The sequence below is a fragment of the Diceros bicornis genome, chromosome 12 (assembly GCF_020826845.1).
Source record: "Diceros bicornis minor isolate mBicDic1 chromosome 12, mDicBic1.mat.cur, whole genome shotgun sequence".
NCBI lineage: Eukaryota > Metazoa > Chordata > Mammalia > Perissodactyla > Rhinocerotidae > Diceros > Diceros bicornis.
This window is the reverse complement of record NC_080751.1, coordinates 15763768-15785104: the sequence shown is the minus strand read 5'-3', so window position 1 is coordinate 15785104 and position 21337 is coordinate 15763768. Positions and strand designations below refer to the sequence as shown.

The 21337-nt window shown below is 53.0% G+C and overlaps 1 protein-coding gene across 3 annotated transcripts in view; it reads right to left on the bottom strand.

Annotated features, from left to right (window-relative positions):
• Positions 1 to 21337, bottom strand: part of RAB11FIP5 (RAB11 family interacting protein 5) — a 38850-nt gene that overhangs the window by 15229 nt on the left and 2284 nt on the right. For all 3 annotated transcript variants that reach the window (XM_058550948.1, XM_058550949.1, XM_058550950.1), the window contains exons 2-3: positions 1404 to 1840; positions 558 to 1254 (exon numbers count right to left, since the gene is read on the bottom strand). In XM_058550948.1, coding sequence (XP_058406931.1) covers positions 558 to 1254; positions 1404 to 1840 — 1134 coding nt within the window. The remainder of the gene's footprint in view (positions 1 to 557; positions 1255 to 1403; positions 1841 to 21337) is intronic.

Here is a 21337-nt window from a genome sequence, read left to right as displayed (position 1 = left end):
ACAGCCACTTGTCAGGCCAGGGGAGCCACCGGGGATGGAGGGGGGTATCAATTACTTGACCCCCATCTCTCAGAGGGAGAGATCACAGCCAGCTGGGGCAGCTGGGGTGGGAGGTTGTCTAGCTTCAGAGAGGGTGAGAGAAGTCTGAGGTACAGTCCCCAGTCCCCACTTCTCTACATGCCAAGGCTTCCTGACCTTGAGGTCGGAGGGCAAGAGGTGGAGGTTGGGAAGCAACGAATTCATACAAATGGCCTTCCCAGCTTTTCTCCTATTCTGGCCCTCCCTCAGGGGGTGAAGCGAGGCTCATGATTTAGCAAGTGGGCTCCTCAACCCGCGGGGCTCTCAGAGTGCTGTGCCCTTGCAACTCACCTGTGTCCATATGTCGACAATGAGCCTTGGCTTAGGGAGACAGGGTTCTCCACTCAACCATGCAAAGCCAGAGCCCCAGCAGCCTGCCCAAGGGAACCACCTGCTCTGCCCTCCCTGCCCCAGGGTCCAGGCTGCAAACACCCCAGCATCCTCCCCAAGGAGCAAAGCTAGTCTTGCCAAGCACATACCTGGGTTTCTGAGTTGGTTCCTTGGTTTCTCTCAAGCCAAACCAGCTACTCTTAGCCTTTTCCTCCCCACTGGATGAGTGGTGGGGGGAGGCCCCCAAAGTGGGACCTCCCTTCTCCCCCAGAGAGCCACGGCGCCCCATCTCACTCCGACTCAGCCCCTGGTGGTGATGGTGGAAGAGGCCCATCCGGGGCTTCCGCTCTTCTTTCCGGGCTCCCTCCTTCTCCGCCACAGCCTCAGAGGCCACCATGGGTGTAGTGACCTGCACTGGCTTCCCCTCTGGGGGCCGCGACCCCTCCTCCTCTCCCGAGTGGCTGGCCCCAACAGCCAATAGTTTGGCCTGAGAGCTCAGCTCCTCCTGTCCAGGCACCACCTCTGAGCTGCTGGTGCTGCGGCTGCCTCTGCCCCAGGAGTCATTTGCAGACTGAGGCCCCTCCTCAGAGGGCCGAGAAGAGACACTGTGCAGGGAGCTGGAGGGTGGGAATGGGCCCGAGATGGAGCTGCGGTGCCTTAAGGGGGCCTGGGGCTCCTCGTTGTAAATGTGGCTCCCATTGACACAGAGAGAAGAGCGAGAGGCCGAGTCCAGGTGGCCCTGAAGGTCGAGAAGGGACCGGGGCGGAGCCGCTCGCACCTGGCTGGCCTCGTCGCTGTACGTCCTTTTGTGGGTGAGCAACTTGGGGGACTGTGTAGAGTCCCTGCCTGGAAAGGAAGCACACAGGGTTAGCACCAGGAAGAGAAGCCCTGTTTCCAGGCCCAGGCCTTTCCTACCACCTTGAGGCGAGAGCCCACCCTCCTCTCCCATCCTGTCCCCTCCCCAGGGAGGCACAGCCCCTCGCTCTCTTGCTCACCCCCTTCAGTGGACAGCCAGCTGCTGCGGCTCGGCGAGCGGGTGAGGAGCTCGGCGCCCAGGCCTTGGTAGGCCAGGCTCCCGCTGGCCGAGGACAGGGTGCTGTCCGAGCCCAGCGAGGTGTTGGACTGGGTCAGGGACGACTTGCGCAGCTTGTTGCGGAGGAAGAAGCCTTTGGCTTTGCCCATCTTGCCCAGGCTGCCCAGCTCAGGATCCTCCATGGCGCTGCTTGGGAGGATGGCGGAGGCGGATTCCAGGTCGTACTTCTTCTTGCCCTTCATCTTGTCCTTGATCTTGCTGAAGGGGGACCGCGGCTTGTCCTTCATGGACAGGTCAAACATGCTGGCACTCAGGTTGTTGCGAGTGAACTGGATGGTGACTTGGATCTCACCACGCTCCTTCTCCTTCTTGCCTGCCTTGGAGTGCAGCTTGTACCACCTGCGAGAGGAGGGGAGTGGGCCGAGCTGGTCACAGGCACCTCACAGAGCCCCTCCCTGCCTTGGGGGCCATGGCAGCCTCTCCCCACAGGCTCCTGCTCTGACACACAGGCCCTGCCTCCCAGGCCACAGGCAGAGACGACAAACTATCTGCAACTTTTCCATGATGGAGAAAACCACATCCTGAGTAGGGGCAGCTCCTAATGTTATCAGGTGGGGCAGTGGTTACCATGTCATGCTGCCCACCCCCCGACCCAGCACCTTCTTCGGAGCTCAGAGACCTCCCCCTCTGCCCCATCCCCCTACATTTGAAACTCTGAGGCCCAGAGAGGCAAGCTGGGTCTGGGAGGGACCCTTACACTCCAGGCCCCTGGTATAGACAGACCTACCCACATTTTTCTCTGTTTACATCATCTCTGACCAGTCCCTGCCAAAGCTCTGCTCTGAGCCACCAGTGAGCCCAGGAAAGAACAGCTCACCCAGAGGCCCAGGGCCAGAAACACTAGCGCACGTACACACACACACCCCTCACCCACTCACTGACTCACCCCAAGCCCTGCCAGGAACACTTCTGCAAGATGGAGGAGCAGTCAGGAACAGCATAAAGGGCCTTAAGAGACCCAGGGAAGGGAAAGAGCACTCACATCTGTTGAGCATCTACTGTGTGTTATAACAGAGGCAGGGGTTCTCATCTCACTCCCATCTACACTCACAACAAGCCTGGGGCGGGGGGTGGGGGCAGTCAGAGACACTAGCCCATTCTACAAATCAGAGATCGAGGCTCAAAAGTAAAGTAACTCATCCAAGAACCAGCAGCCAGGAAGGAGAGGGGAGACTGGGAGCCAGGTTTTCATCACTCCAAAGCCCATGTTCTTCCCACTGCACACTCCCAGAGAAACCCTTAACACACGACCACTGCACAGGGTGGGTGGAGCCCACCCTACAGGGGAGGAGTGTGCACGGAGTTCTTCCTTCCTCTGTTTCCCCAATCCTCCTCCCCGACCACTCAGACTCCTAGGAGAAGGCCTAAGAAGGAAGGCTGACCAATCCGATCTGCCTGGCTGGTGGCGCCGTACAGCACCTGTGTCAAGCAGCTAGATGGCCCCACGGGTCCCCTTCCTCTCCACTTAGCCAGGTCACAGCCTGCCCCATCTCCTACAGATGTGAGCACAGAGATCCTACAGAGAAACTGAACCACAAAGGCTCTGGACTTGGGGACACCAAGCCCAATGCTGGGGTCAGGTGCAGGGCTGAAAACAGGAGCGACTGAAAATCAGCCCCCTTCTCACACCAGCACCCAGGATGCGTAATCTCCCCAGCATACGAGAGCTGAAATAAAATATTCAAGGGATATGTTCCAAGATAAATTGGAGGAAACCTCCCAGAAAGCAGAAGGACAAAAATGAGGCAACTATTAGAGGTTAACCTAAGGAAGTTCAACACCAAGTCACTGGCAAAACAAAAAGGGAGCAGCGTCTGCCCCGGTGTTTGAGAGGCTCGAGAGTCGTCTCTCCCGTCCACAAAACAAGAAAAGAGCTGAGCAACCTGAAAAGCAACAACTCACAGAGGACTTGTAGGGCAGTGAAACTATGCTGTATGATACATGTCATTATACATTAGTCAGAACCTATATAACATAAAACACAAAGATGAACCCTAACGTAAACTACAGACTCTAATTAATAGTAGGGTATCCATATTGGCTCCTCAACTGTAACGATTGTACCACATTAATGCAAGATGTCAATTACAGAAGAAACTGTCACAGGGCAGGGATGTAGTGAGCATTCGGGAGCTCTCTGTACTTTCTATTCGTTTTTCTGTAAACCTAAAACTGCTCTAAAAAATAAACTCTATTAATTAAAAAAAGAGACAGTGTGCACACAGAGAACACAAAGAGGAAGAAACTAAGAAAGAAATAACACAAGAAAGTTTTCCTGAACTGAAGGCCATGAGCACCAGCACAGAAGGGCCCGCACAGATGCATCACAGTGAATAAAGAAAGCCCCAGCCATCAGGTATCACTGTGAGGTTTCAGAACACCAGGCATAAAAAGGAGACCCTGAACGCTTCCAAAGAGGAGAGACAGGTTCACACATTCAGGAATTAGAAGAGCATCAGGTCCTCAGCAGCAACACTGGGCATCATATGGAGTAATGCCTTCAAAATTTTGCGGGAAAAGCTTTCCAGCCTAGAATTCTAGACCCAGCCAATCAAGCATGAAGGTGGAATAAAGCCCAGTAGAGATGGTCAAATTGGTCATTGAAGGGCTCAAAGTTCCTCAGTACATACACACACACATACCCTCCCACCATATACACACACACACACACCACACAACGTTACACACTACACCACACCCCACATGCCTCAGTCAGCGCTATGGCGGTCATCCCCCACCTGAGGTCTGCCTACCCTAGAGCTCCAACTCCTTGAGCTTCTCGTGGACATAAAGGGGTTGGGAGTGGGGGATCTTTTATATGAAAAGTCCCCATACATCCAAATGTCCAGAATTAAGTCATCACAAAGGTTTGGTGGTGGTCGTGGTGGTGATGGTTTTTAATGCTGAAACTTAAAATAAAAAAAAAAAAAAAAGGCCTTCCCAGGGGAACTCCAATTGTATCCCTTTGCAGGAGTCCATCCTGACTAACCCCTCGTGTGCTATGCGCCTGGCCTCTCCTTGGTGACCCACTCAATGGCCTAAGCAGAGTGAGCCTGGTCTGTTCTGATGGTTTTCCCTCCCAAACCTGAGACCAACCCTGGGAAGGCTGGGTCAGGCCAGCCAAGCAGGGAGGGCTCAGAGGGTATGTGTGCATATCTCCAAGCTCCCATAATAAGCATGGGCAGGGAGGAAAGATGTGGGGGAGAAGGGGGAAGGAGTGAGGGGAGAAGAGAGCTAAGAGACAGACAGAAGGGATGTGCGTGAGGATGTGTCCGGGGGCGAGGGGGACGTTTACTAGAAGGATGAACCAGCTAGCATCAACATCCTTACATCCCTACTTTCTCAACCCGATATCCATCCTGGGCCTGACCCTTTGACTCTTTAAAGGGCAAGCCCTACTCACTTTCCCCAAACCTGGACTAGGCCCCATTTAGCACAGGAAGATCTTGGGAGGTGGGGCAAAAGAGAAGTGTATGGACTACAGCCCCAAACCCAGTAAGCCCCGAGTAACTGGAATCAGCAAGCATGGCCATACTTTGCCGGGGCATAAAGGTCAGGGGCCCTTGGCCCCGGCTGGTCACACTCCTCACACCACAGCATTGACCGTGGTTATCTCTCCAGGGTGAGTCTGCAGGGAACTACCACTTCTGACATTGTCTATTTTTGTCCTGTTTGAATGTTTTATAAGGAGCATACATTACTGTCGTAATAGGAAAGAGAGACAAGAAAAGGCCTGTTCCTATCTTATCTCCCCAGCTGCTTGAGCCACAGAATGGGCTGCTCGCCTCTTCCCCCACCCCTCAGATGAAGGGAGGATACATCACTAGCCTAGGGGGAGGCTTAGGTCCTCCACCCAAAGGATCTTTATTCCCTGCCCTCCCAACCCTCTCCTCTTTAGGGTCACCTCTGCTTCTCCTGCTCATCCCCAGGGAATTTGGAGTTCTCTCTCTAGACCTGCTTTTCAGGGAGGCCAGAAAGGGAAAGAAAAGACTTTCCTCAACATTTTCTGAGACTCCTCCATTCAGAGCAGAGTTAGGCTGAGAACGGCTGGGATCTGCCTCTGGACCCCCAGCCACTGTCTCCCATCTGTCTCCCTACCAGCCCAGGGCAGGACTGAACTGGACCCTGCCAGGCACTTCGGGTGCCCCTAGGACTCGACCAGAGCAGGCCTTCTCCCAGGAGCGTGACCCACACAGGCTGAGATAGCAAGGCCACACAACCACCAGCTCCTGGAAGGTCGCATCCCTCCCTCCCTCCCCCTGCTCCTGCCTCCTCCTGCCTGTCCAGATGGCCCCCGTAAGAGACCCGGGACCTGCCAGGCACCGCAGCACACGGTCCATTGGGGGCTAGGAAGTCATGAACATTGCCAACATGGGCCGATGATCCTTCAGTGAAACAATGGAGACTTTCTCTTTACAGAGCCACACCAAGTAGACCCCAGAGCAAACAGGCTCTGAGCATCTCATCGCTACAGACTGAGGGAACGTGGCAGCAGGGACCTGGCATTCTCACAGGTCCTGTGGCCCAGTTCAAGTTCCACCTCCTCTAGGAAGCTCTCTCAGCTGCCACCATCCCAGCCTGGTCCAATCCCCTCTTTCCGACCAGGCATACACACTCTGAACCAAACTCTACAACCAGATCTGGAGGCACTCTGCTGCACGACCACCTGGTATTGTCATTTCCTGGGTGCCCGGGGTCTCCCTAGGTGGACTGTGTTCCCTGTGGATATTACTGAATATCCCCTGGGCACACAGCTCCAAAATGGCAGTAAAGCCTGAGATGTTACAAGGCCTCAGTGATTCACTGCCCACCCTCCCTCATTTCCCTCATTTCCCCCTCGCTCAGAGCCCTCATTGGGATGCACGTGGTAGCAGAGCAAGCTGGCTCAGAGCTGGGCTCTGCATCCTTACCAGCGTGTGACCTGCACTCACCAGATTACTTCTCTAAGCCTCCGTTTCCTTGGCCATCATCAAGGCTGCGAGCAGATGACGCACCCAAAGCCTGGGTCAGCACAGAGCGAACACTTCCCATTGAGTCCTGCCCTTCTCTCCCATAGCCGTGAGCTCCCAGGACTCGTCTTGTTCTCAAATCTCTAACTCTGAGCACTGTTGCTGGCCTTCAGATTCCTGGCTCCTTTAACAAATATCCCCCCCACTTTCCCAGGACAGGCCACAAAGGAGACAGGCCCATAGGAGGAGCAGCGGGGCCTCCTACCCTGGCCTCTGCTTTTGGAGTTTCTGTTCCTCCTCCTTGCCCCCCACCCCCAACCCCGGGCTTTCTCTCTCTTACTGCCCTCCACCCGGCCTGCTCAGCTGGGCTACTGCAGCCCTAGGAACTCTAACTCCAAGGCCCAAGCTGAGGCCTGACCTGCCACTCCCATCCACAGCTGAGACCTGGCCAAAATCAATCAGGATTTGACCCAGGCCCCAACACACATCTGGATGGTGGCTCATGAGTCAGCTCTCATCTTCAGAGCGCCACAGCTGTGGTGCCCAATCCTGCCAGCATCAGCGCAGGATTTCTTTTAAATCTACTCATACCAAGGCAGCCCCTAAAACCTACTGAATTAGAAGGCCCAGCCCTGGGAATCTATATTTTTAAGTGGTGGGGCAGGAGTCCCTTCCTCAAGTGACTGAATTCACCAGACCCCATGTGGGATGTCCCCTGCCTGCTTACATCACCTCGTGGATCAGAGACCACCTTTTCCTCCACCGGGGTTTATCGTCGACACTCAAGAGATACCCAGGAAAAACCTGTGTCTCTCCCCTGCCGGGCTAAGGCTTGCCTTCCCAAGTCCAGAGGACAGGTTTCTTCTGAGAGGACTTACCCTGGAAAGGCTCAACCCTCCCCCAGAGATGACTATTTACCAGAGGAACACATTCATGGGGGAGGGGCAGGCACCATTAAGAACTTTCTATGAATAAAGAGTGCTAAAATGAACAAGGGCTCTTTTCCACAAAACCACTCCTGAAACAGCACTCTCGCTGAGACGGGAGGAAGGACAGTGATTCTGCCCCAACACATTTCCCCTGACACCCACCCAGTTCTCAAAGCTGGGTTCCTTGGCCCCTACCACATGTAAATCACCAACCTACACATCCTCCACTGCAGGTACTAAACTGCCCATGTGCATCGCACCCACCTCGACTCACGCACTGTCTGGGGCACCTGAACTCTCCAAGGCCCAGGCAGCATGTGCTCAGGAGACAAGGGTTTGACAAAGACAATAATTATCTGGGACTTGTCCTGGGTGCGCCTGCAGCCAAGACATGATGGGCATCATCAGAAAAGGGGCAGTAAGAGAAAATTCCTTCTCTCTGAAGAGGTATGCACAGCTATGGATGCTGCTCTTCAGGAGGGACATACATCAGTGCTTCTCAAACTGCCAAGTGCAAAAGGATCACTGGGTCTGGTTAAAATGCAGCTTTGACCCCATGGGTGCAGATGGGCCCAAGAGGCTCCATTTCTACCCAGCTTCCAGGGGATCCCGGTGCTGCTGCTGGCCTGTGGACCAAGCCTGAGCAGAGGGAAACGCATCATGGGGCTAGAGAATCAGCTGACCTAGCCTTACTGCATGCTCACAGTGTGCCAGGCTCCGTGCCTCTTCTACTACCCATACAGGCCAGGAGACAGGGTCCATTATCCTCATTCTGCCAATGAGGAAACCAAGTTACAGAGGTTTGTGACTTGGTCAGAGTCACACAGCTAGTAAGTGATGGAGTCGGAACTTGAACACGAAGATGCCTAACTCCCAGCACATGCCCTTAACATTTAAGGTGCAGCATTTCTCATCAAGTTGAATACAAATGCTTGGGCCCCTGGACACCCTGAGAGGACAGAGGCTGGAAAAGGCCTGGATGTACACCTTAGACTCCTGGAGAGGCATGGAGATGGAGCATGAAGATCAGAAACCCATTTGAACAGTTGGCACAAATCCCAGGAGGATGAAGCCCTGACAGGTCATTGAGAGAACCTCGGGGTTTTGTCTGGTCACCAGGAGATTAAAACCTTGTCTGAGAGCAGCCCAGCCTCCCCGAACAGCCATCAGGGTCCTGAATTCCTGGGAGGGCAGAACTACGGGAAAGCTCCTACAGGCCCCCTGCTCAGCAGCAACACCTCCCCCCGCTCCCTTGGCCTGACAAAGTTCAGTAGGCCCAGTGTGGACTTAGGACTCAGCCCTCAGCCTCCTCCTCTGCCAGACTCCTCTTCAACTGCAGGGGCAGAGGACAAAGGCGGGATGGAAGGGCGGGGGGCTGGTTCCCTCACTTGTTACCAAGACTATGGCCCCAGTTATTCCTGCTAGTGGGGCTCCCAGGCCCACCACACCCAGATTCCACCCATTTCTTAGGAAATACAGCTGGGCTAACAGTGACACACACATAACTGGAAAAGCCCAACACCGTGGGAGAGCAGACCGAGGGCAGATGTCAAACACACACGTGCAGGTGCCAGGGCGGTTCCTGTCAGAGACTACAGGGGGCGGGGGGGGTGACAGCCAAAGGCCCAGGCACGCATGCCTTGTCCCCAGTTCTTATCAGTCCAAAATTCAGTTTATGACCCAAATAATCATGCCCCTTCCTGAGCCCCCACACGTCATTTATTTCAGACCCAGGAACCATCTTCGTTTCTTCTTCCCCCTCACACCCCACATCTAAACTTTGAACTCTTTTAGCTCGACCTGCAAAGTATATCCAGAACTCAACCCCTCTCACACTGTCACTCTAGAGTGCAGTCCACCGCCAATGCCCTGCTTACCCTGCCTCCTGCCATCCACGCTCCACCCAGCAAACAGGTGAAACCAGAGCTCATCACACCCCCTCCTCAGAATGGCAGAAAGGACCCATCTGTTGGGCCCCGGCTCCTCTGACTCTCTACGCTGGCCCTCCTGGTGTCCCTGAACCCATAGGCATGTTCCCACCTCAAGGCCACTGCCCTTGCTCTTCTCTCTGCCTGAGACACAGGCCCAGATCTCGGGCCACGGTTCACTCACTCTCACCAGGTCTCAGCTCATGTGAACCTCCTCAGTCTTTCCCGAGTACCCCAACTACAACTGCCCCTCACCCTGTTTTATCTCTTCAGCATACTTAATGTTACCTGATACTGTGCGTGTGCACGCACGTGTGTGTGTGTTTTACACAGGAAAATGATGCATGTATACAAGGCTGTTTAACATGTCTTCCCCTGCTCCATAGGCAGCAACTTTATTCTGCTCATCTCTGCTTCCCTAGCACTTAAAATAGTGGACACTCAAATATTTGTTCAGTGAACTAACAAATTAATCTATGAATTGAACTTGTTTGTCCCTGTTCACAACTGAACAACTGTGTAACACTTCTACCAACACAAACCCATGGGTCTTACCTATAAGACCAGGAGCTCCCCAAGAGCAAAGAGGGTGCTTCCTGCCCCCCACCCCCAACAGGAGCCTCCTGAGGGAGACATAGGTGCCAGGTTTCAAGGGGACAGTTCTAATAGGGGACCTTCTTTAACCCCGAGACCCTCTTCTCCTACCTCTGAGCTAAGAATCTCACTCATGTCCCTCAGAGAGAAGACCATCCAGACCTGGGAAGTGCCGAGCCCCACGAATGGAGGGTGGGTGTTGACCCACTCTACCCTAACACTAGGCCTCAAAGGCCAGGAACGTTATCACCATTAACAACCACACCTCTCAGTTAGCACTTATGGTGTGCAGGCTCTATACTAAGCACTCAACACACCAAATTATACCGCACTAATCCTCTTCACAGCCCTGCAAGGTGGGTGTGGGAGGCAGACCCTGAGAGGAGCTCCCAGCACGGACTTTTTGAGCCAGGCTGCCTGCTTTAAGTCACAGCCCCTCCACTTACCACTATGTGACCCTCAGCAGGTCACCTTATCTCTCTACGCCTTAGTTTCCACACCTGTCTATAACGTGGGGGTAATGGACGTCCACTCCCCACACAGACCACCATGAGGATTACGTGGATGATGTGTGGAGCACTCAGAGAACAGGGCCCAGCACCTGGGAAACACCAAGAGAGTGTCAGCTCACACATTTTCACAGATGCGGACACTAGTCACAGAGATGTCCACTGGGTTAAGTCACACGCTTATTTCTCTAAAGCAGGGGGTATGTGTTAGATGGGAGATAAATTACATCTTTATTTCCCCTAATCTCTATCTGAAATTTAGTATTTCTTCCAATTATGAATTTTCGCAACAAGTACTATAGTAGCAGGACCCACGAGTGTGTCACCAAGAGAAACCAGGTATTTTCATATCACATTACAGATGTTGCAGATGTCACAAAATATTGTTTACCCTCATCAGTATCTTGAACTTTAAAGTTATTAGACCACCACTGGATCATATTATTTAATAAAGTAATAAAGCATATGTTATTTTAGCAAATGTTTTAATAATTAATGTTTTAATATATTGATAACTGTGTTTCAGTATCACTGGTGTACTTTGTAACCCTATATACATACTTTGTGTGTGTGTGTGAGGAAGATCAGCCCTGAGCTAACATCCCTGCCAATCCTCCTCTTTTTGCTGAGGAAGACTGGCCCTGGGCTAACATCTGTGCCCATCTTCCCCCACTTTTTTTATATGGGACGCCACCACAGCATGGCCCGACAAGCAGTGCATCAGTGCACGCCCAGGATCCGAACCTGGGCCGCCAGCAGCGGAGTACGTGCACTTAACCGCTATGCCATGGGGCTGGCCCCATGTAACCCTATATATTTAAAGACCTTGTTCTGAGAAAGGGTCCGTAGGCTTCACCAGATACCAAAAGGGTTCACAGCAAGGAAAGGACTAAGCACAACTGCTCTAGAGTAGGGAGGGCACAGGGGCAGCAGGAGGGCAGGTCTTTCCCTTCCTGATAACTGCATGGCAGCCAGACTGAGATCTCAAAGCAGAGACAGGTGCTGTGCCCCATTTCCCACTCAGAGGCCCAGGAAAGCCTGGCGAGAGGCAAGAAGCTGGCCAGAGGCCCTGAGGCTCCCCACATCACGCTACAGTGCTCAGTCTGACCCTCAAACACCCTGCACACCAATGAAGGTGACTCTAGAGAAACAAAAACAGCCAAGCGCACCTGCTAGTTAGGGAGCCCCAACAGGCCTGAACTTCTCTCTTCTGGCTGTGGCTGCGGCCAGGCCTCTTCAGAGACACGCCTTGCCTCAGGCTAGTGAACAGCTGGAGGGGCCTGCAAAGCTGACAGTTATAGGAATCAAACCCCACCCCCTGAGGCAAAGGAAGCCAAGAGGCCCTTAGGAGAAATAACTGTGCTGTCCCACGTACTGGCTGGAGAATCTTCTAGAAGGGAAAGTGAGGAGCCAATGTGAAGGAGAGGAAGATATGCTGATCCAGTTCTCCTGTCCTGACCTCACTCTCCCCATCTAGCTTCCCTTAGAGAGTTAGCACAAATGGGGGGCTACAGGGTTCCAGAGTAGAGAAGACGTGTGACTCAAAAAGTAGATGCCAGGGAAAACTGTAGGAGAAAACACCAAGGTATCTGTCCACAACATTGTCTGCCCCAGATGCCTGCTCCAGGCCAGCCGTCAGCCATTTCAAACGATGCTGTGTAGATTAAATCATCTGCCCTCAAAAGGCCTGCAGCGTTCAGAGCCATGCCACCCCGTCCCCGCCTCCCCCAGGCTGCCCTGCAATGTCTACTCAGGCAGGAAACTCCCGCTATGTAAATGACTAGTATCACGCACACTATCGGGGGCAGGGTGGATTTTTAATTTGAAGGTCATCACTAACTGAAAAATAATGGCAAAGAATCGCCATTCCTGCTACTCCTGAGTGAACTGTGCCAGCCTGCCATTCCTACTGAGAGTGACCACACAGTTGAGAGGGAAAGCTCTCCCTTATGGCAGATTCCTGAAGATACAGAAAAGATAGAACTAGAGACCCAGGTGGCAGTCATCAATGGACACTAAAACCACTGGAGAAAGGGCGACGGAGAACTTCATATGGGCTGGGTGGGGCTAACAGCCCAGAAGCCGCTTAATCTGGGCCTCACTGAAGGTGAGACAGAGACGGTGCGGCCATGAAGTGGAGGGAGCCAGCCCAGCAGGACTCCTGACAGGAGGTGGGGCGGGGGGAAGGCGCCCTCCCGACCTAGTGACTAGTGCTCAGCGGCTGGACAATTAGGGTGAAGGGCGTCATGAGGAACCCATCAGCAATCAGCGAGGGGCAGAGTGTGGGATATTCTCAGGGTGGGATATTCTCAGGGACAAAGCACCTCCATCAGGTAGGGGTACAAGACAAAGAGAGAGGAGACTCTTTGGGAGACCAGGCACAGTGTGGGAGCCCTATTTGGATCCTGATTCCACAAGCCACCTATGAAGAGAGAGTTCTGATGTCAGGGAAATTTAAATATGGAGTGGATATTGGATGATTATTAAGGAACTATTGATTTTGTGTGTGTGATAAGGGCATTACAGTTATCGTATTTTTTATGTTGATATTTATTTATTTATTTATTTATTTATTTTGGTGAAGAAGATTGGCCCTGAGCTAACATCTTCCTCTATTTCGTATGTGGGACTCTACCACAGCATGGCTTGATGAGTGGTGTGTAGGTGGGCACCCAGATCCGAACCTGTGACCCCGGGCCACCGAAGCGGAGCATGCACGAACTTAACCACTATGCCACCGGGCCGGCCCCACAGTTACATTTTTTACAAAGCATCCGAACCTGTTGGCAATTGCTAGGGACACACACTGAAGCATTTAGGGAGCACTGGCTCATTTATACTCTCTTTCAGGTCCCACTTGGGACTAATGCTGCATTTCTGTTAGACCCTGCAGAGGTCAGGGGGTGGCCTGGGGCCACTTTTTCTCCTTGTCCTAATACTGAGCCCTGCTCCTGGTCTCTGAGCCTTGTGCTGACCTGTGAGCTCAACCTCACCTACTCATGGCAGCAGCACCCCCGCACAGGGCCTGGCCTGTGGGGTCCTGACAGCCCACCCTGACACTCACAAGGTCTTAGAGGCACAGGGAACTTGCCAGCGAAATCCCACCCACCAGAAAAAGCCTCAGCCAGGCCTCCACTCAAAATATTCCCCAAGTATTTGCCAAGAACAAGAAAGGGAGTGTTCTCGAGAAGCTTACATCTTGGTGGGGAAATAAGATAGCCACATAAATAAAGAAAGGTGATCAACACCACAAAAATGCACAAATAAAGCACATAGGAGGTTCAAGGGGAGTCGTAAGATGGTTTTGGGAGGGGTAGTGAAGGACAAGGCATTTATACTGGGCCTTGAACACTGGGTAGGAAGGAGGCAAGGCCGGGGGGAGGGAGACATTCCAGGTGGAAGAACACAATATGCTGGTGCCCAGGGCTGGACAGGTGAAGACAGGCAGAAAGGGGCTTTGGGGTAGACAGAAAACGGCCTCAAACATCCCACTGAAGAGCTGTAACTTTATGCTGGGCCCTGAAGAGCACTCCAGAGCACAAAACAAAGACAGGACCTGATGGATAGCGGGCTGTAGGAAGAGCCTGGGACGGCAGAGAAAGGGACGCAGAGAGAGATGAGGCAGGGAGACCGGCAGGAAGGCGGCACAGCCCGGGGCGGGTCCCATGGCCAGGCTGACCCGAGCCACTCCTTATGCCTTAGTAGTGATTTCTTACTTTCAATTAATAAACGGGCGTTCCGGTTTATAAAAAGGCAGCAACAGCTATAAGCGAGCAGAGGCAAAAAAAAAAAAAATTCCTAAACTAGGACAGGAGCAATGGGGAAGGTGGGAGGAGCCAGGAGCGCCCCCTGTTGGTCCCCCTGCAGTGACACTGTGGCAGAGCTGCTTGGCCCTGCACTCTCAGCACCTACTGACAGCGGGGCCTCTTATTCACCTTTTATCCCCCACAACCCAGGGACCGGGCCTTGACATATGGAACACCTTCTAAAAGAGATGGAATTGGCAGGGCTCGGCTAGTCCCAAAAATAAGTTGGAAAAAAAATTATTTTAAGGGCATAGTGGGAAAACCCCAGGGGACTGGAAGATAGGAGACCCGGTTCTAGTCCTGGATCTGACTTATTAAGTGGCTTCAAACCAGTCATTTCACCTCTGTAAAGGGGGGTGATAAAATAAGCCAGTTAGGGGCAGGGAGAAGGGCCAACTAAAACTGTTATTACTCAGAATCTGGAGAGACAGCTGGAGACCTGTGCCCCAGAGCCTCCTCCATCCAGATGCCTTTCCTCCTCTCCAAACCCCCATAGGAGCAGTCCTCCTTCTACACTGTCAGACAGGAGGTATGTGGCCACAGGCCAATCCCTCTGGCTCCCCATACCCACAACCTAACCCACCTTTTGATTTGGTATCTACAGTAAAAATGCAAGCCAGACACAGTCGTAGGACAGAATAGTGCCTCTTATCAGGCCAGAAGATGATTCTTATCACCTATTCTAGCACCATGCTTGGCACCGACAGTCCTCAGAGCCCAGACCGTCACTTCATTAGTTACCCCTGCCTCCGTGGGCATGGCTTGCTCAGCTCAACTCACGCGCCAGACAGGTCTGCCTCCCTCCCTCCTGGGCACAAACATTTCGCTAATCTTCATTCCTCCTTCTGCTGGAGGCTCCAAAGGTCTGTCACTGTCCGCTTGCCTCAGACGTGCCCAGGACCATATTCACCCAGCCAAGGAAACGCTATAAAAATGCCTGGAGACAAGTCTGACCACTACAGACAGCAACAGTGAGCACGTACAGCTGAAGGCACAATGCAGGAAAAAAAAAGCACTGGGCTTGAACGTCAGAAATCTGGCTGCCGCTAACAAGTCGTGTGACCTCAGATAGGTCATCCCACCTCCTGAGACCCCAGTCTCCACATTTGTAAAAGTGGAGGTCACCCTGCCTGCCCTCAGAGAGGAACAACATGAGGTGATGCCGGGAAAGCACTCTGAAAAGTAGGCCAATCCACACATACAGATTGGGGTTTAATGTCTACCAAGGGCCTTTTACAGGCTTGTCATCAGCCCTGTGGGAGCAAGGTGGCCCAGGACTAGCTGGCAATGACCCTGCCTGGGAGAAAGGAGAGAACCAGCAAGAAGACCTCTCCCAGGGGGTCTCCGGCAGATGGAAGAACATGGAAGAAACTCTACTTAACCACACCCCTCTCCCCAGTTTGCTCCTAACCCCATATTCACCCCAAACAGGAGTCTTGGGTCATGGAGGACAAAACTAAGTAGTGCTCACCCCTCTGCCAGGGTCTCAGTTCAGACCCACATCGGGGGGGGAGACAAACAAAAAACATCCCCATGTGGGAAAGTCAGGCTGACTGTAGTACAGACCTGTGTGTGGAGAATGCTGCATTTGTACAAACACAGGGGAGGGGAGAAGAAAATACGTAACGCATTGGCTTTAAATGCACGGAATGACTTGGAAGGTTACACAAGAACTGGTAATGCTGGCTGCCTCTGGCAAGAGGAGCTGGGCGACTCAAGGTCGGGGCAAGGGAGATTTTTCATTGCGTATCCTCTGTACCTTTAGAATCTGAACCAGGTGAACTACTCAAAAATAAATAAGTAGAGAAAGTCAGTAAGCTTGGCTCCCCTCCATTCCCTCTCCTGGCCCAACTCCACTACACCACCTCCCCTTCCCAACAGCAGTCTCCCTCCCCATTGAAAATTTGCCCATCCCCTCTCATGCCTCACCTGTCATTCAAGGTCCTGCCTTGAATGGCTTCCCCCAGGAAGCCAATCCTGATCACTCCAACCCCGGTGAGTTCATCTTTCTTCTGACCCTTTCCTTCTCTTATCCTTTTTATATGCTGCCTTGTGGGCTAATTATCCTTCCTGTGTAAGTCTTGTCTCAGACATATTTTCACCCTTCTAGGGCTGTATATTTTCTTTCTCTTCTTTCCTCCAAAGCCCTGACCTAGGCACAGTGGCTGCCCAGCAATTGCTTCCTGGATGTCGAAGGGGAAAAAAAAAAAAACAACGTCTGCATGGCTTGTAGGAGGAGGAACTAGATGGCTCGGCGTGCTCTGTCACAGTAAAAGAAGCATGTGACATCTTGGGAAAGGTCAGGAAGTCTTGTCTGCTGATGCTCTCAAGCCCTGCTCTATGCACAAGCCAGTGGGAACAAATCTCCCCAGGGTGGGGGCTGCCAGGGGCCAGGGCAGAGCTTCCCAGGCCTCCTGCCACTCCTGGGAGACATTCTGGTGGCAGTGATACCCTCCTTTCCAAAGTACCAGGCAACAGCCCATCCTCAAAGACAGACACGACCAGACACCGAGATGCAGACCAAACATGCTTACCCCAAGCAGCCAAGGCCTCACACAGGAGAAGCAGGTCATGCTTACAGAGCCCCAAGCCTAACCACAGAGAGCAACTTTGGGGAGGAGAGAGGAACCCTAAGGAGGGCAGCTGCTGAGCACCTGGTCCTATGCAGAGCTGAATCCTGGGAGACATGGAGGGAAACTGAGATGGGCGGCACAGCATGGTGCTGAAGAGCACAGACTCTGAAGCCAGGCTGCCTGGGTCCAAATCCTGACTCTGGGATGTACTGTGTGCCTTTAGGAAAGTCACTTCACCTCTCTGTGCCTCCGGTTCTTCATCTGTTAAAGACATTAACAGTACCTACACCTATGAGGTTGCTGTGAGCTACTGTAAGTCAAGTCCTTAGCACAGTACCGGCACCTAGAAAGGGCTTAATGGATGACACTAAACCAACAAAGCAGTAATAACGCTCCAAAAGAGAGTGCTACATGCTATCGGTGTGGGAACTCGGGGAAGGGGGGTGGCAGACGGGCTCTCTGATGGCCAGCCTGACAGCTCTTTGGTGTATGTCCCCTCCTCAAGGAGGCCTTCCTTGACCACAGCTGAGCCCAGTGGCTCTGTCTGCTCCGAACACCTCCTGTGCTATCTGGCTAGGCCCCAAAATACAGCACCTGGATATGGCCCTTCCTGCAAATTCGGGGGTCCATCCTCCTAACAAGACTGCGCCCTCTGGGCATGCAGGCTGGGGTGTCCATGTCCTTCCCTCCTTTGGTCCTCCCTGCCAGAGCCCCTCTCAGCCTCTGCCCAGCACTTTGGATGAGAATGCCCCTCCAGGGTTGCAGATAAGCCGCAAGGCCCCCTCCCCTATCCCAGCCGAAATGTACCTCTCTCACTAAAACCCCGCAGGCACTTCCACAGAAACCTTGGGATGCAAACAGGGCCCCAAATGCCATCTCCTCTTTATCCCAAATCCTACGGCTCTGCAGGCTGCCTCTGCAGGCTGCCAGGGCCTAACAGAAACCACACAGAGCCCCACCCTCCACTAATTGCTGAGTAGCTGAGACCATGTCACTCTCCCTCCCCAGCCTCAATTTCCACATGTCTAAGCACTCTTCTAGCCCAGACATTAGAATTCCATGATGAAAGGCTGCGCTTCCCCTTCCCCCACACACCCCCTCCCAGGGTCAGTGGAAGGTTGAGGTGGCGTGTGACAAAGCCCCTCCTCCATGCAGCTTCTCTGAAGCTCTGCCTCCTGGGAACTGAACTTGCAGAGACCCTGCTTGCTTACTGCTCACTGAGGAGGCCTGAGCCCAGCCCCACACCCAGGCCTCAGCGTGACCTGCCAAGCCCAGCTTTCTTGTCTAGCTGCCATTGATCTTGGGGGAAGAAATAACCTAAGGGGTCCTCAGCCAGCTCGGTAAAAGCAAAGACATCAGACTCTTCCCTGACAGGACTGCCAGGTGCATTAAGGACCCACACTGTGGACTTATTTTTATTCCTTGGCCGTGCGGAAGGGCAAAGCTTCTTCATGACCATGCCATTATGCAGAGGACTGGCCCTGCACAAGGCAAAAATAGAGTACTGATTCCCGGAGAGCACACAGAGCTCCTGTCATTGTGTTAATTATCTGTCCCGGTGCAGGGTGGGGAGGGCAGGGGAAACATCTGGACAAGGCCAGACCAGTTGTTTAGCGTGGGCGAGAGCGTCACAGCACCAGGGCGGTGGGCAGCCCCCATCAGAGGAAAGGGACAGCCCTCAAGGTCACCGGGGACGGAGGCCCTGCTGAGTTGCGCTTTCCCTGGCTGCCTACAGGGAGGGGAGAACAGGGCAGAGACAGGGTTCTCACCCAGGGCCAAAGGCGGAGGGAAGGGGAAGCTGCTGTGCCAGCCAGGAGGAGCCGCCCGGTCTGATGCAGGAGTCACTTCCTACCCCTCCCCACGCCCCCAGACGCTACTGCTCAAACAACCCCAAATAAAAACTGCCCCAGACCTAAGGGAGATGGAGCCTCCTTCGTCCTAACGACTGGCTTTTAAGTACAGCCGCACCCTTCCCCAGCAGCCCCAGCAGCCTCCAACTCCAGGTCTGGGGCTGGAGCAGGAACAGAAGCCAAGGACCCTCATGGCCTCAGCCGCTTCCTGAGGAGCAGTCACATCTGGAAATCAGGGGAGAGAAGGCTGTGGGGTCATGTGCCATCTGCCTACAACAGTAACAGGCAGACTGTCAGGAGGCTAAGGGATGGATGGAAGCCCTTAAAGACCATCCCAACCTTAGGCCAGTAGGCTGCATTTTCCCTCAGGTGCCTCTTCCAGTGCCCCCAAACCCACCTTCCTCAAGGAGGTCTCAGGCCCCCAGGACCAGCCAGGCAGAAGACTCTGGTCTCCAACCTAAGTCCTCCTCGGCCACAGGCCTCCCGGAGGGGCCTCCCCACCATAAAAATCAATCAGACAGGTCTGACCAGGGCCAACAGAGCCTCTCAGGGGGCCACAGTTAGCAGCCTGTCCATGGTCACAAGGGTTTTACTCTTTATGATGAAAAAAGACAAACTGTTCCCAACACAAATCAATCGAGCCTACAGACTCAGCCTTTCCAGGGGGCCAGGCTCTAACTATCAATCCAACAGGCCCAGGATGAGGGATCTTTACAGAAGGGATCATTGTACCCCACACAGAGCACCCATTGGGGAGTACTAGGATGGCTGCCGGAGGTAAAAACCAGAAAGGAAATAGTAGAGAAGCATATCTCAGGATTTTCGGACCCATGATGATCCATTTATGGCTTTACCAAGGGGAGAGGACATATCACATTAAGTTTTGTTTCGAGAATTTCCTCTTTAATTATTTGAAAGCCTCCAGTGAAATCCCTCACCTCAAAGAGCATCCCACTGACAAAGGGGCTTCAGAGGCCGAGGAGGCACCTAGCACCCCAGCCACCACCATCACCATCACCACAAAAAGCAGGTTCCTGAGAGCAACCCCAATACTAATATTTCGAAAGCTTGTTATGTGTTGGGAACTATACTAAGGCTTTTATAGACGCTGTCTTTTTAAATCTGAACACTATGATTACTGTCACGCACGACCTTTTTAGAAATGAGGAGGGCTGGCCCGGTGGCGTAGTGGTTAAGTTTGCGTGCTCCGCTTTAGCAGCCCGGGGTTCGCAAGTTCGACTCCTGGGCATGGATCAACACACTGCTCGTCGAGCCAGGCTGTGGCGGCATCTCATATACAAAATAGAGGAAGATGGGCACAGATGTAAGCTCAGAGCCAATCTTCCTCAGCAAAAAGAGGAAGATTGGTAACAGATGTTAGCCCAGGGCCAATCTTCCTCAAAAAAAAATTTTTTTTCATGAGGTTATAGTATCACCAACAAAAATTAAATTAAATAAAAATAAAACAAGGAAACAAGTTAACTAACTTGCCAGCTAGCAAGTCACTGAACTGAGAGTGAAACCCCAGTCTCCAGGTTCGTAAACACAGTGTTGTCCTGCCTTCCTGAGAGGGCAGGGGCAACTCCAGGCAAGGCTGCCAGGGAGGAGACCTGCGGAGCTGCAAGCTGATCTCAGCCTGGCTGTAGGACTGCAGAGGCCTCCTAAGCCCAGCCCCAGTTCTCAAACCTCTAGCAGCAAAGAGAATGGTGGAGGGCTGCAAAGAGCCAGCACATTTCATCTAGAGCCCTCATACTCTTGCGTGTACCCTGCCTCCCACCGTCCTGGGGCTTTCCCAGGCTCCAAGTTCTGTATTGTGTCCTCCCATTACATGAGAGGCTCCTTTAAGACAGGTGACATCTCCTAGACTAGAGCTACCAAATTGTTACCAAAACCTCCCTCTACCATCACTGCTGTTCACTGACCACCAACCATGTCCAGGAACTGCAGCAGATGCTTTAACTGCATTCTTATTTCATCCTTTACATCAACCGTGTGAAGGTGTAAATTAGACCCATTTTACAGATGAGAAAACCGAGGCATTAAGAGTTTATTTGACATGCCACAAGGTGGCAGGTTTGGGACTGGAATCTGTTCCATGTAACTCCATAGTCCCCTCCTCTTAACCATGAGGCTGCCCTTCCCCAGTCAGGTTCTGTCTTGGCAACACAAGGCTACCATCTGCCCTCCTTGCGACCACCACTCCTGATTCCTGGAGTTAAAAAGTGGATACTGTTCTTTTCCACCACTATCCAAAGCTGAGGAGGGTACATCCTGGTCCTCTTCATCTTGCCCTCTACCCACTGGACAATGTGCAGACTCACTGTCTTAGCAGCCCATGCAGGGTACTCCAGGAAAGGCCACCAGGAGTGGCCATTACAGCCAGAGGTGGGAGGTGGGGCCCAGAATGGGGGTGGTGGCCGTCACCCTCTGTCAGTGGATATGCTGCTAGGTCCAGTGAACTAGAAGATGAGGCCAATTCCACAGACTTTTCCTCTGCCCACCACAAGTGCCCCTCTCCCTTCCTGTCCCCTCCAGGCTCTATAAATAACCCAGGTCAATGCATCAGAGGAAAGGCAGCCAGGTGGGTGTGGAGAGATCTGGCGGAAAAGATGACTTCTATAAAGTAAAGTATGGCTCTCATGCAGATCAAGGGGTGGCAAGACAAATTCTCCAAGAGGGACTGTCCTTGGCTGCAAAC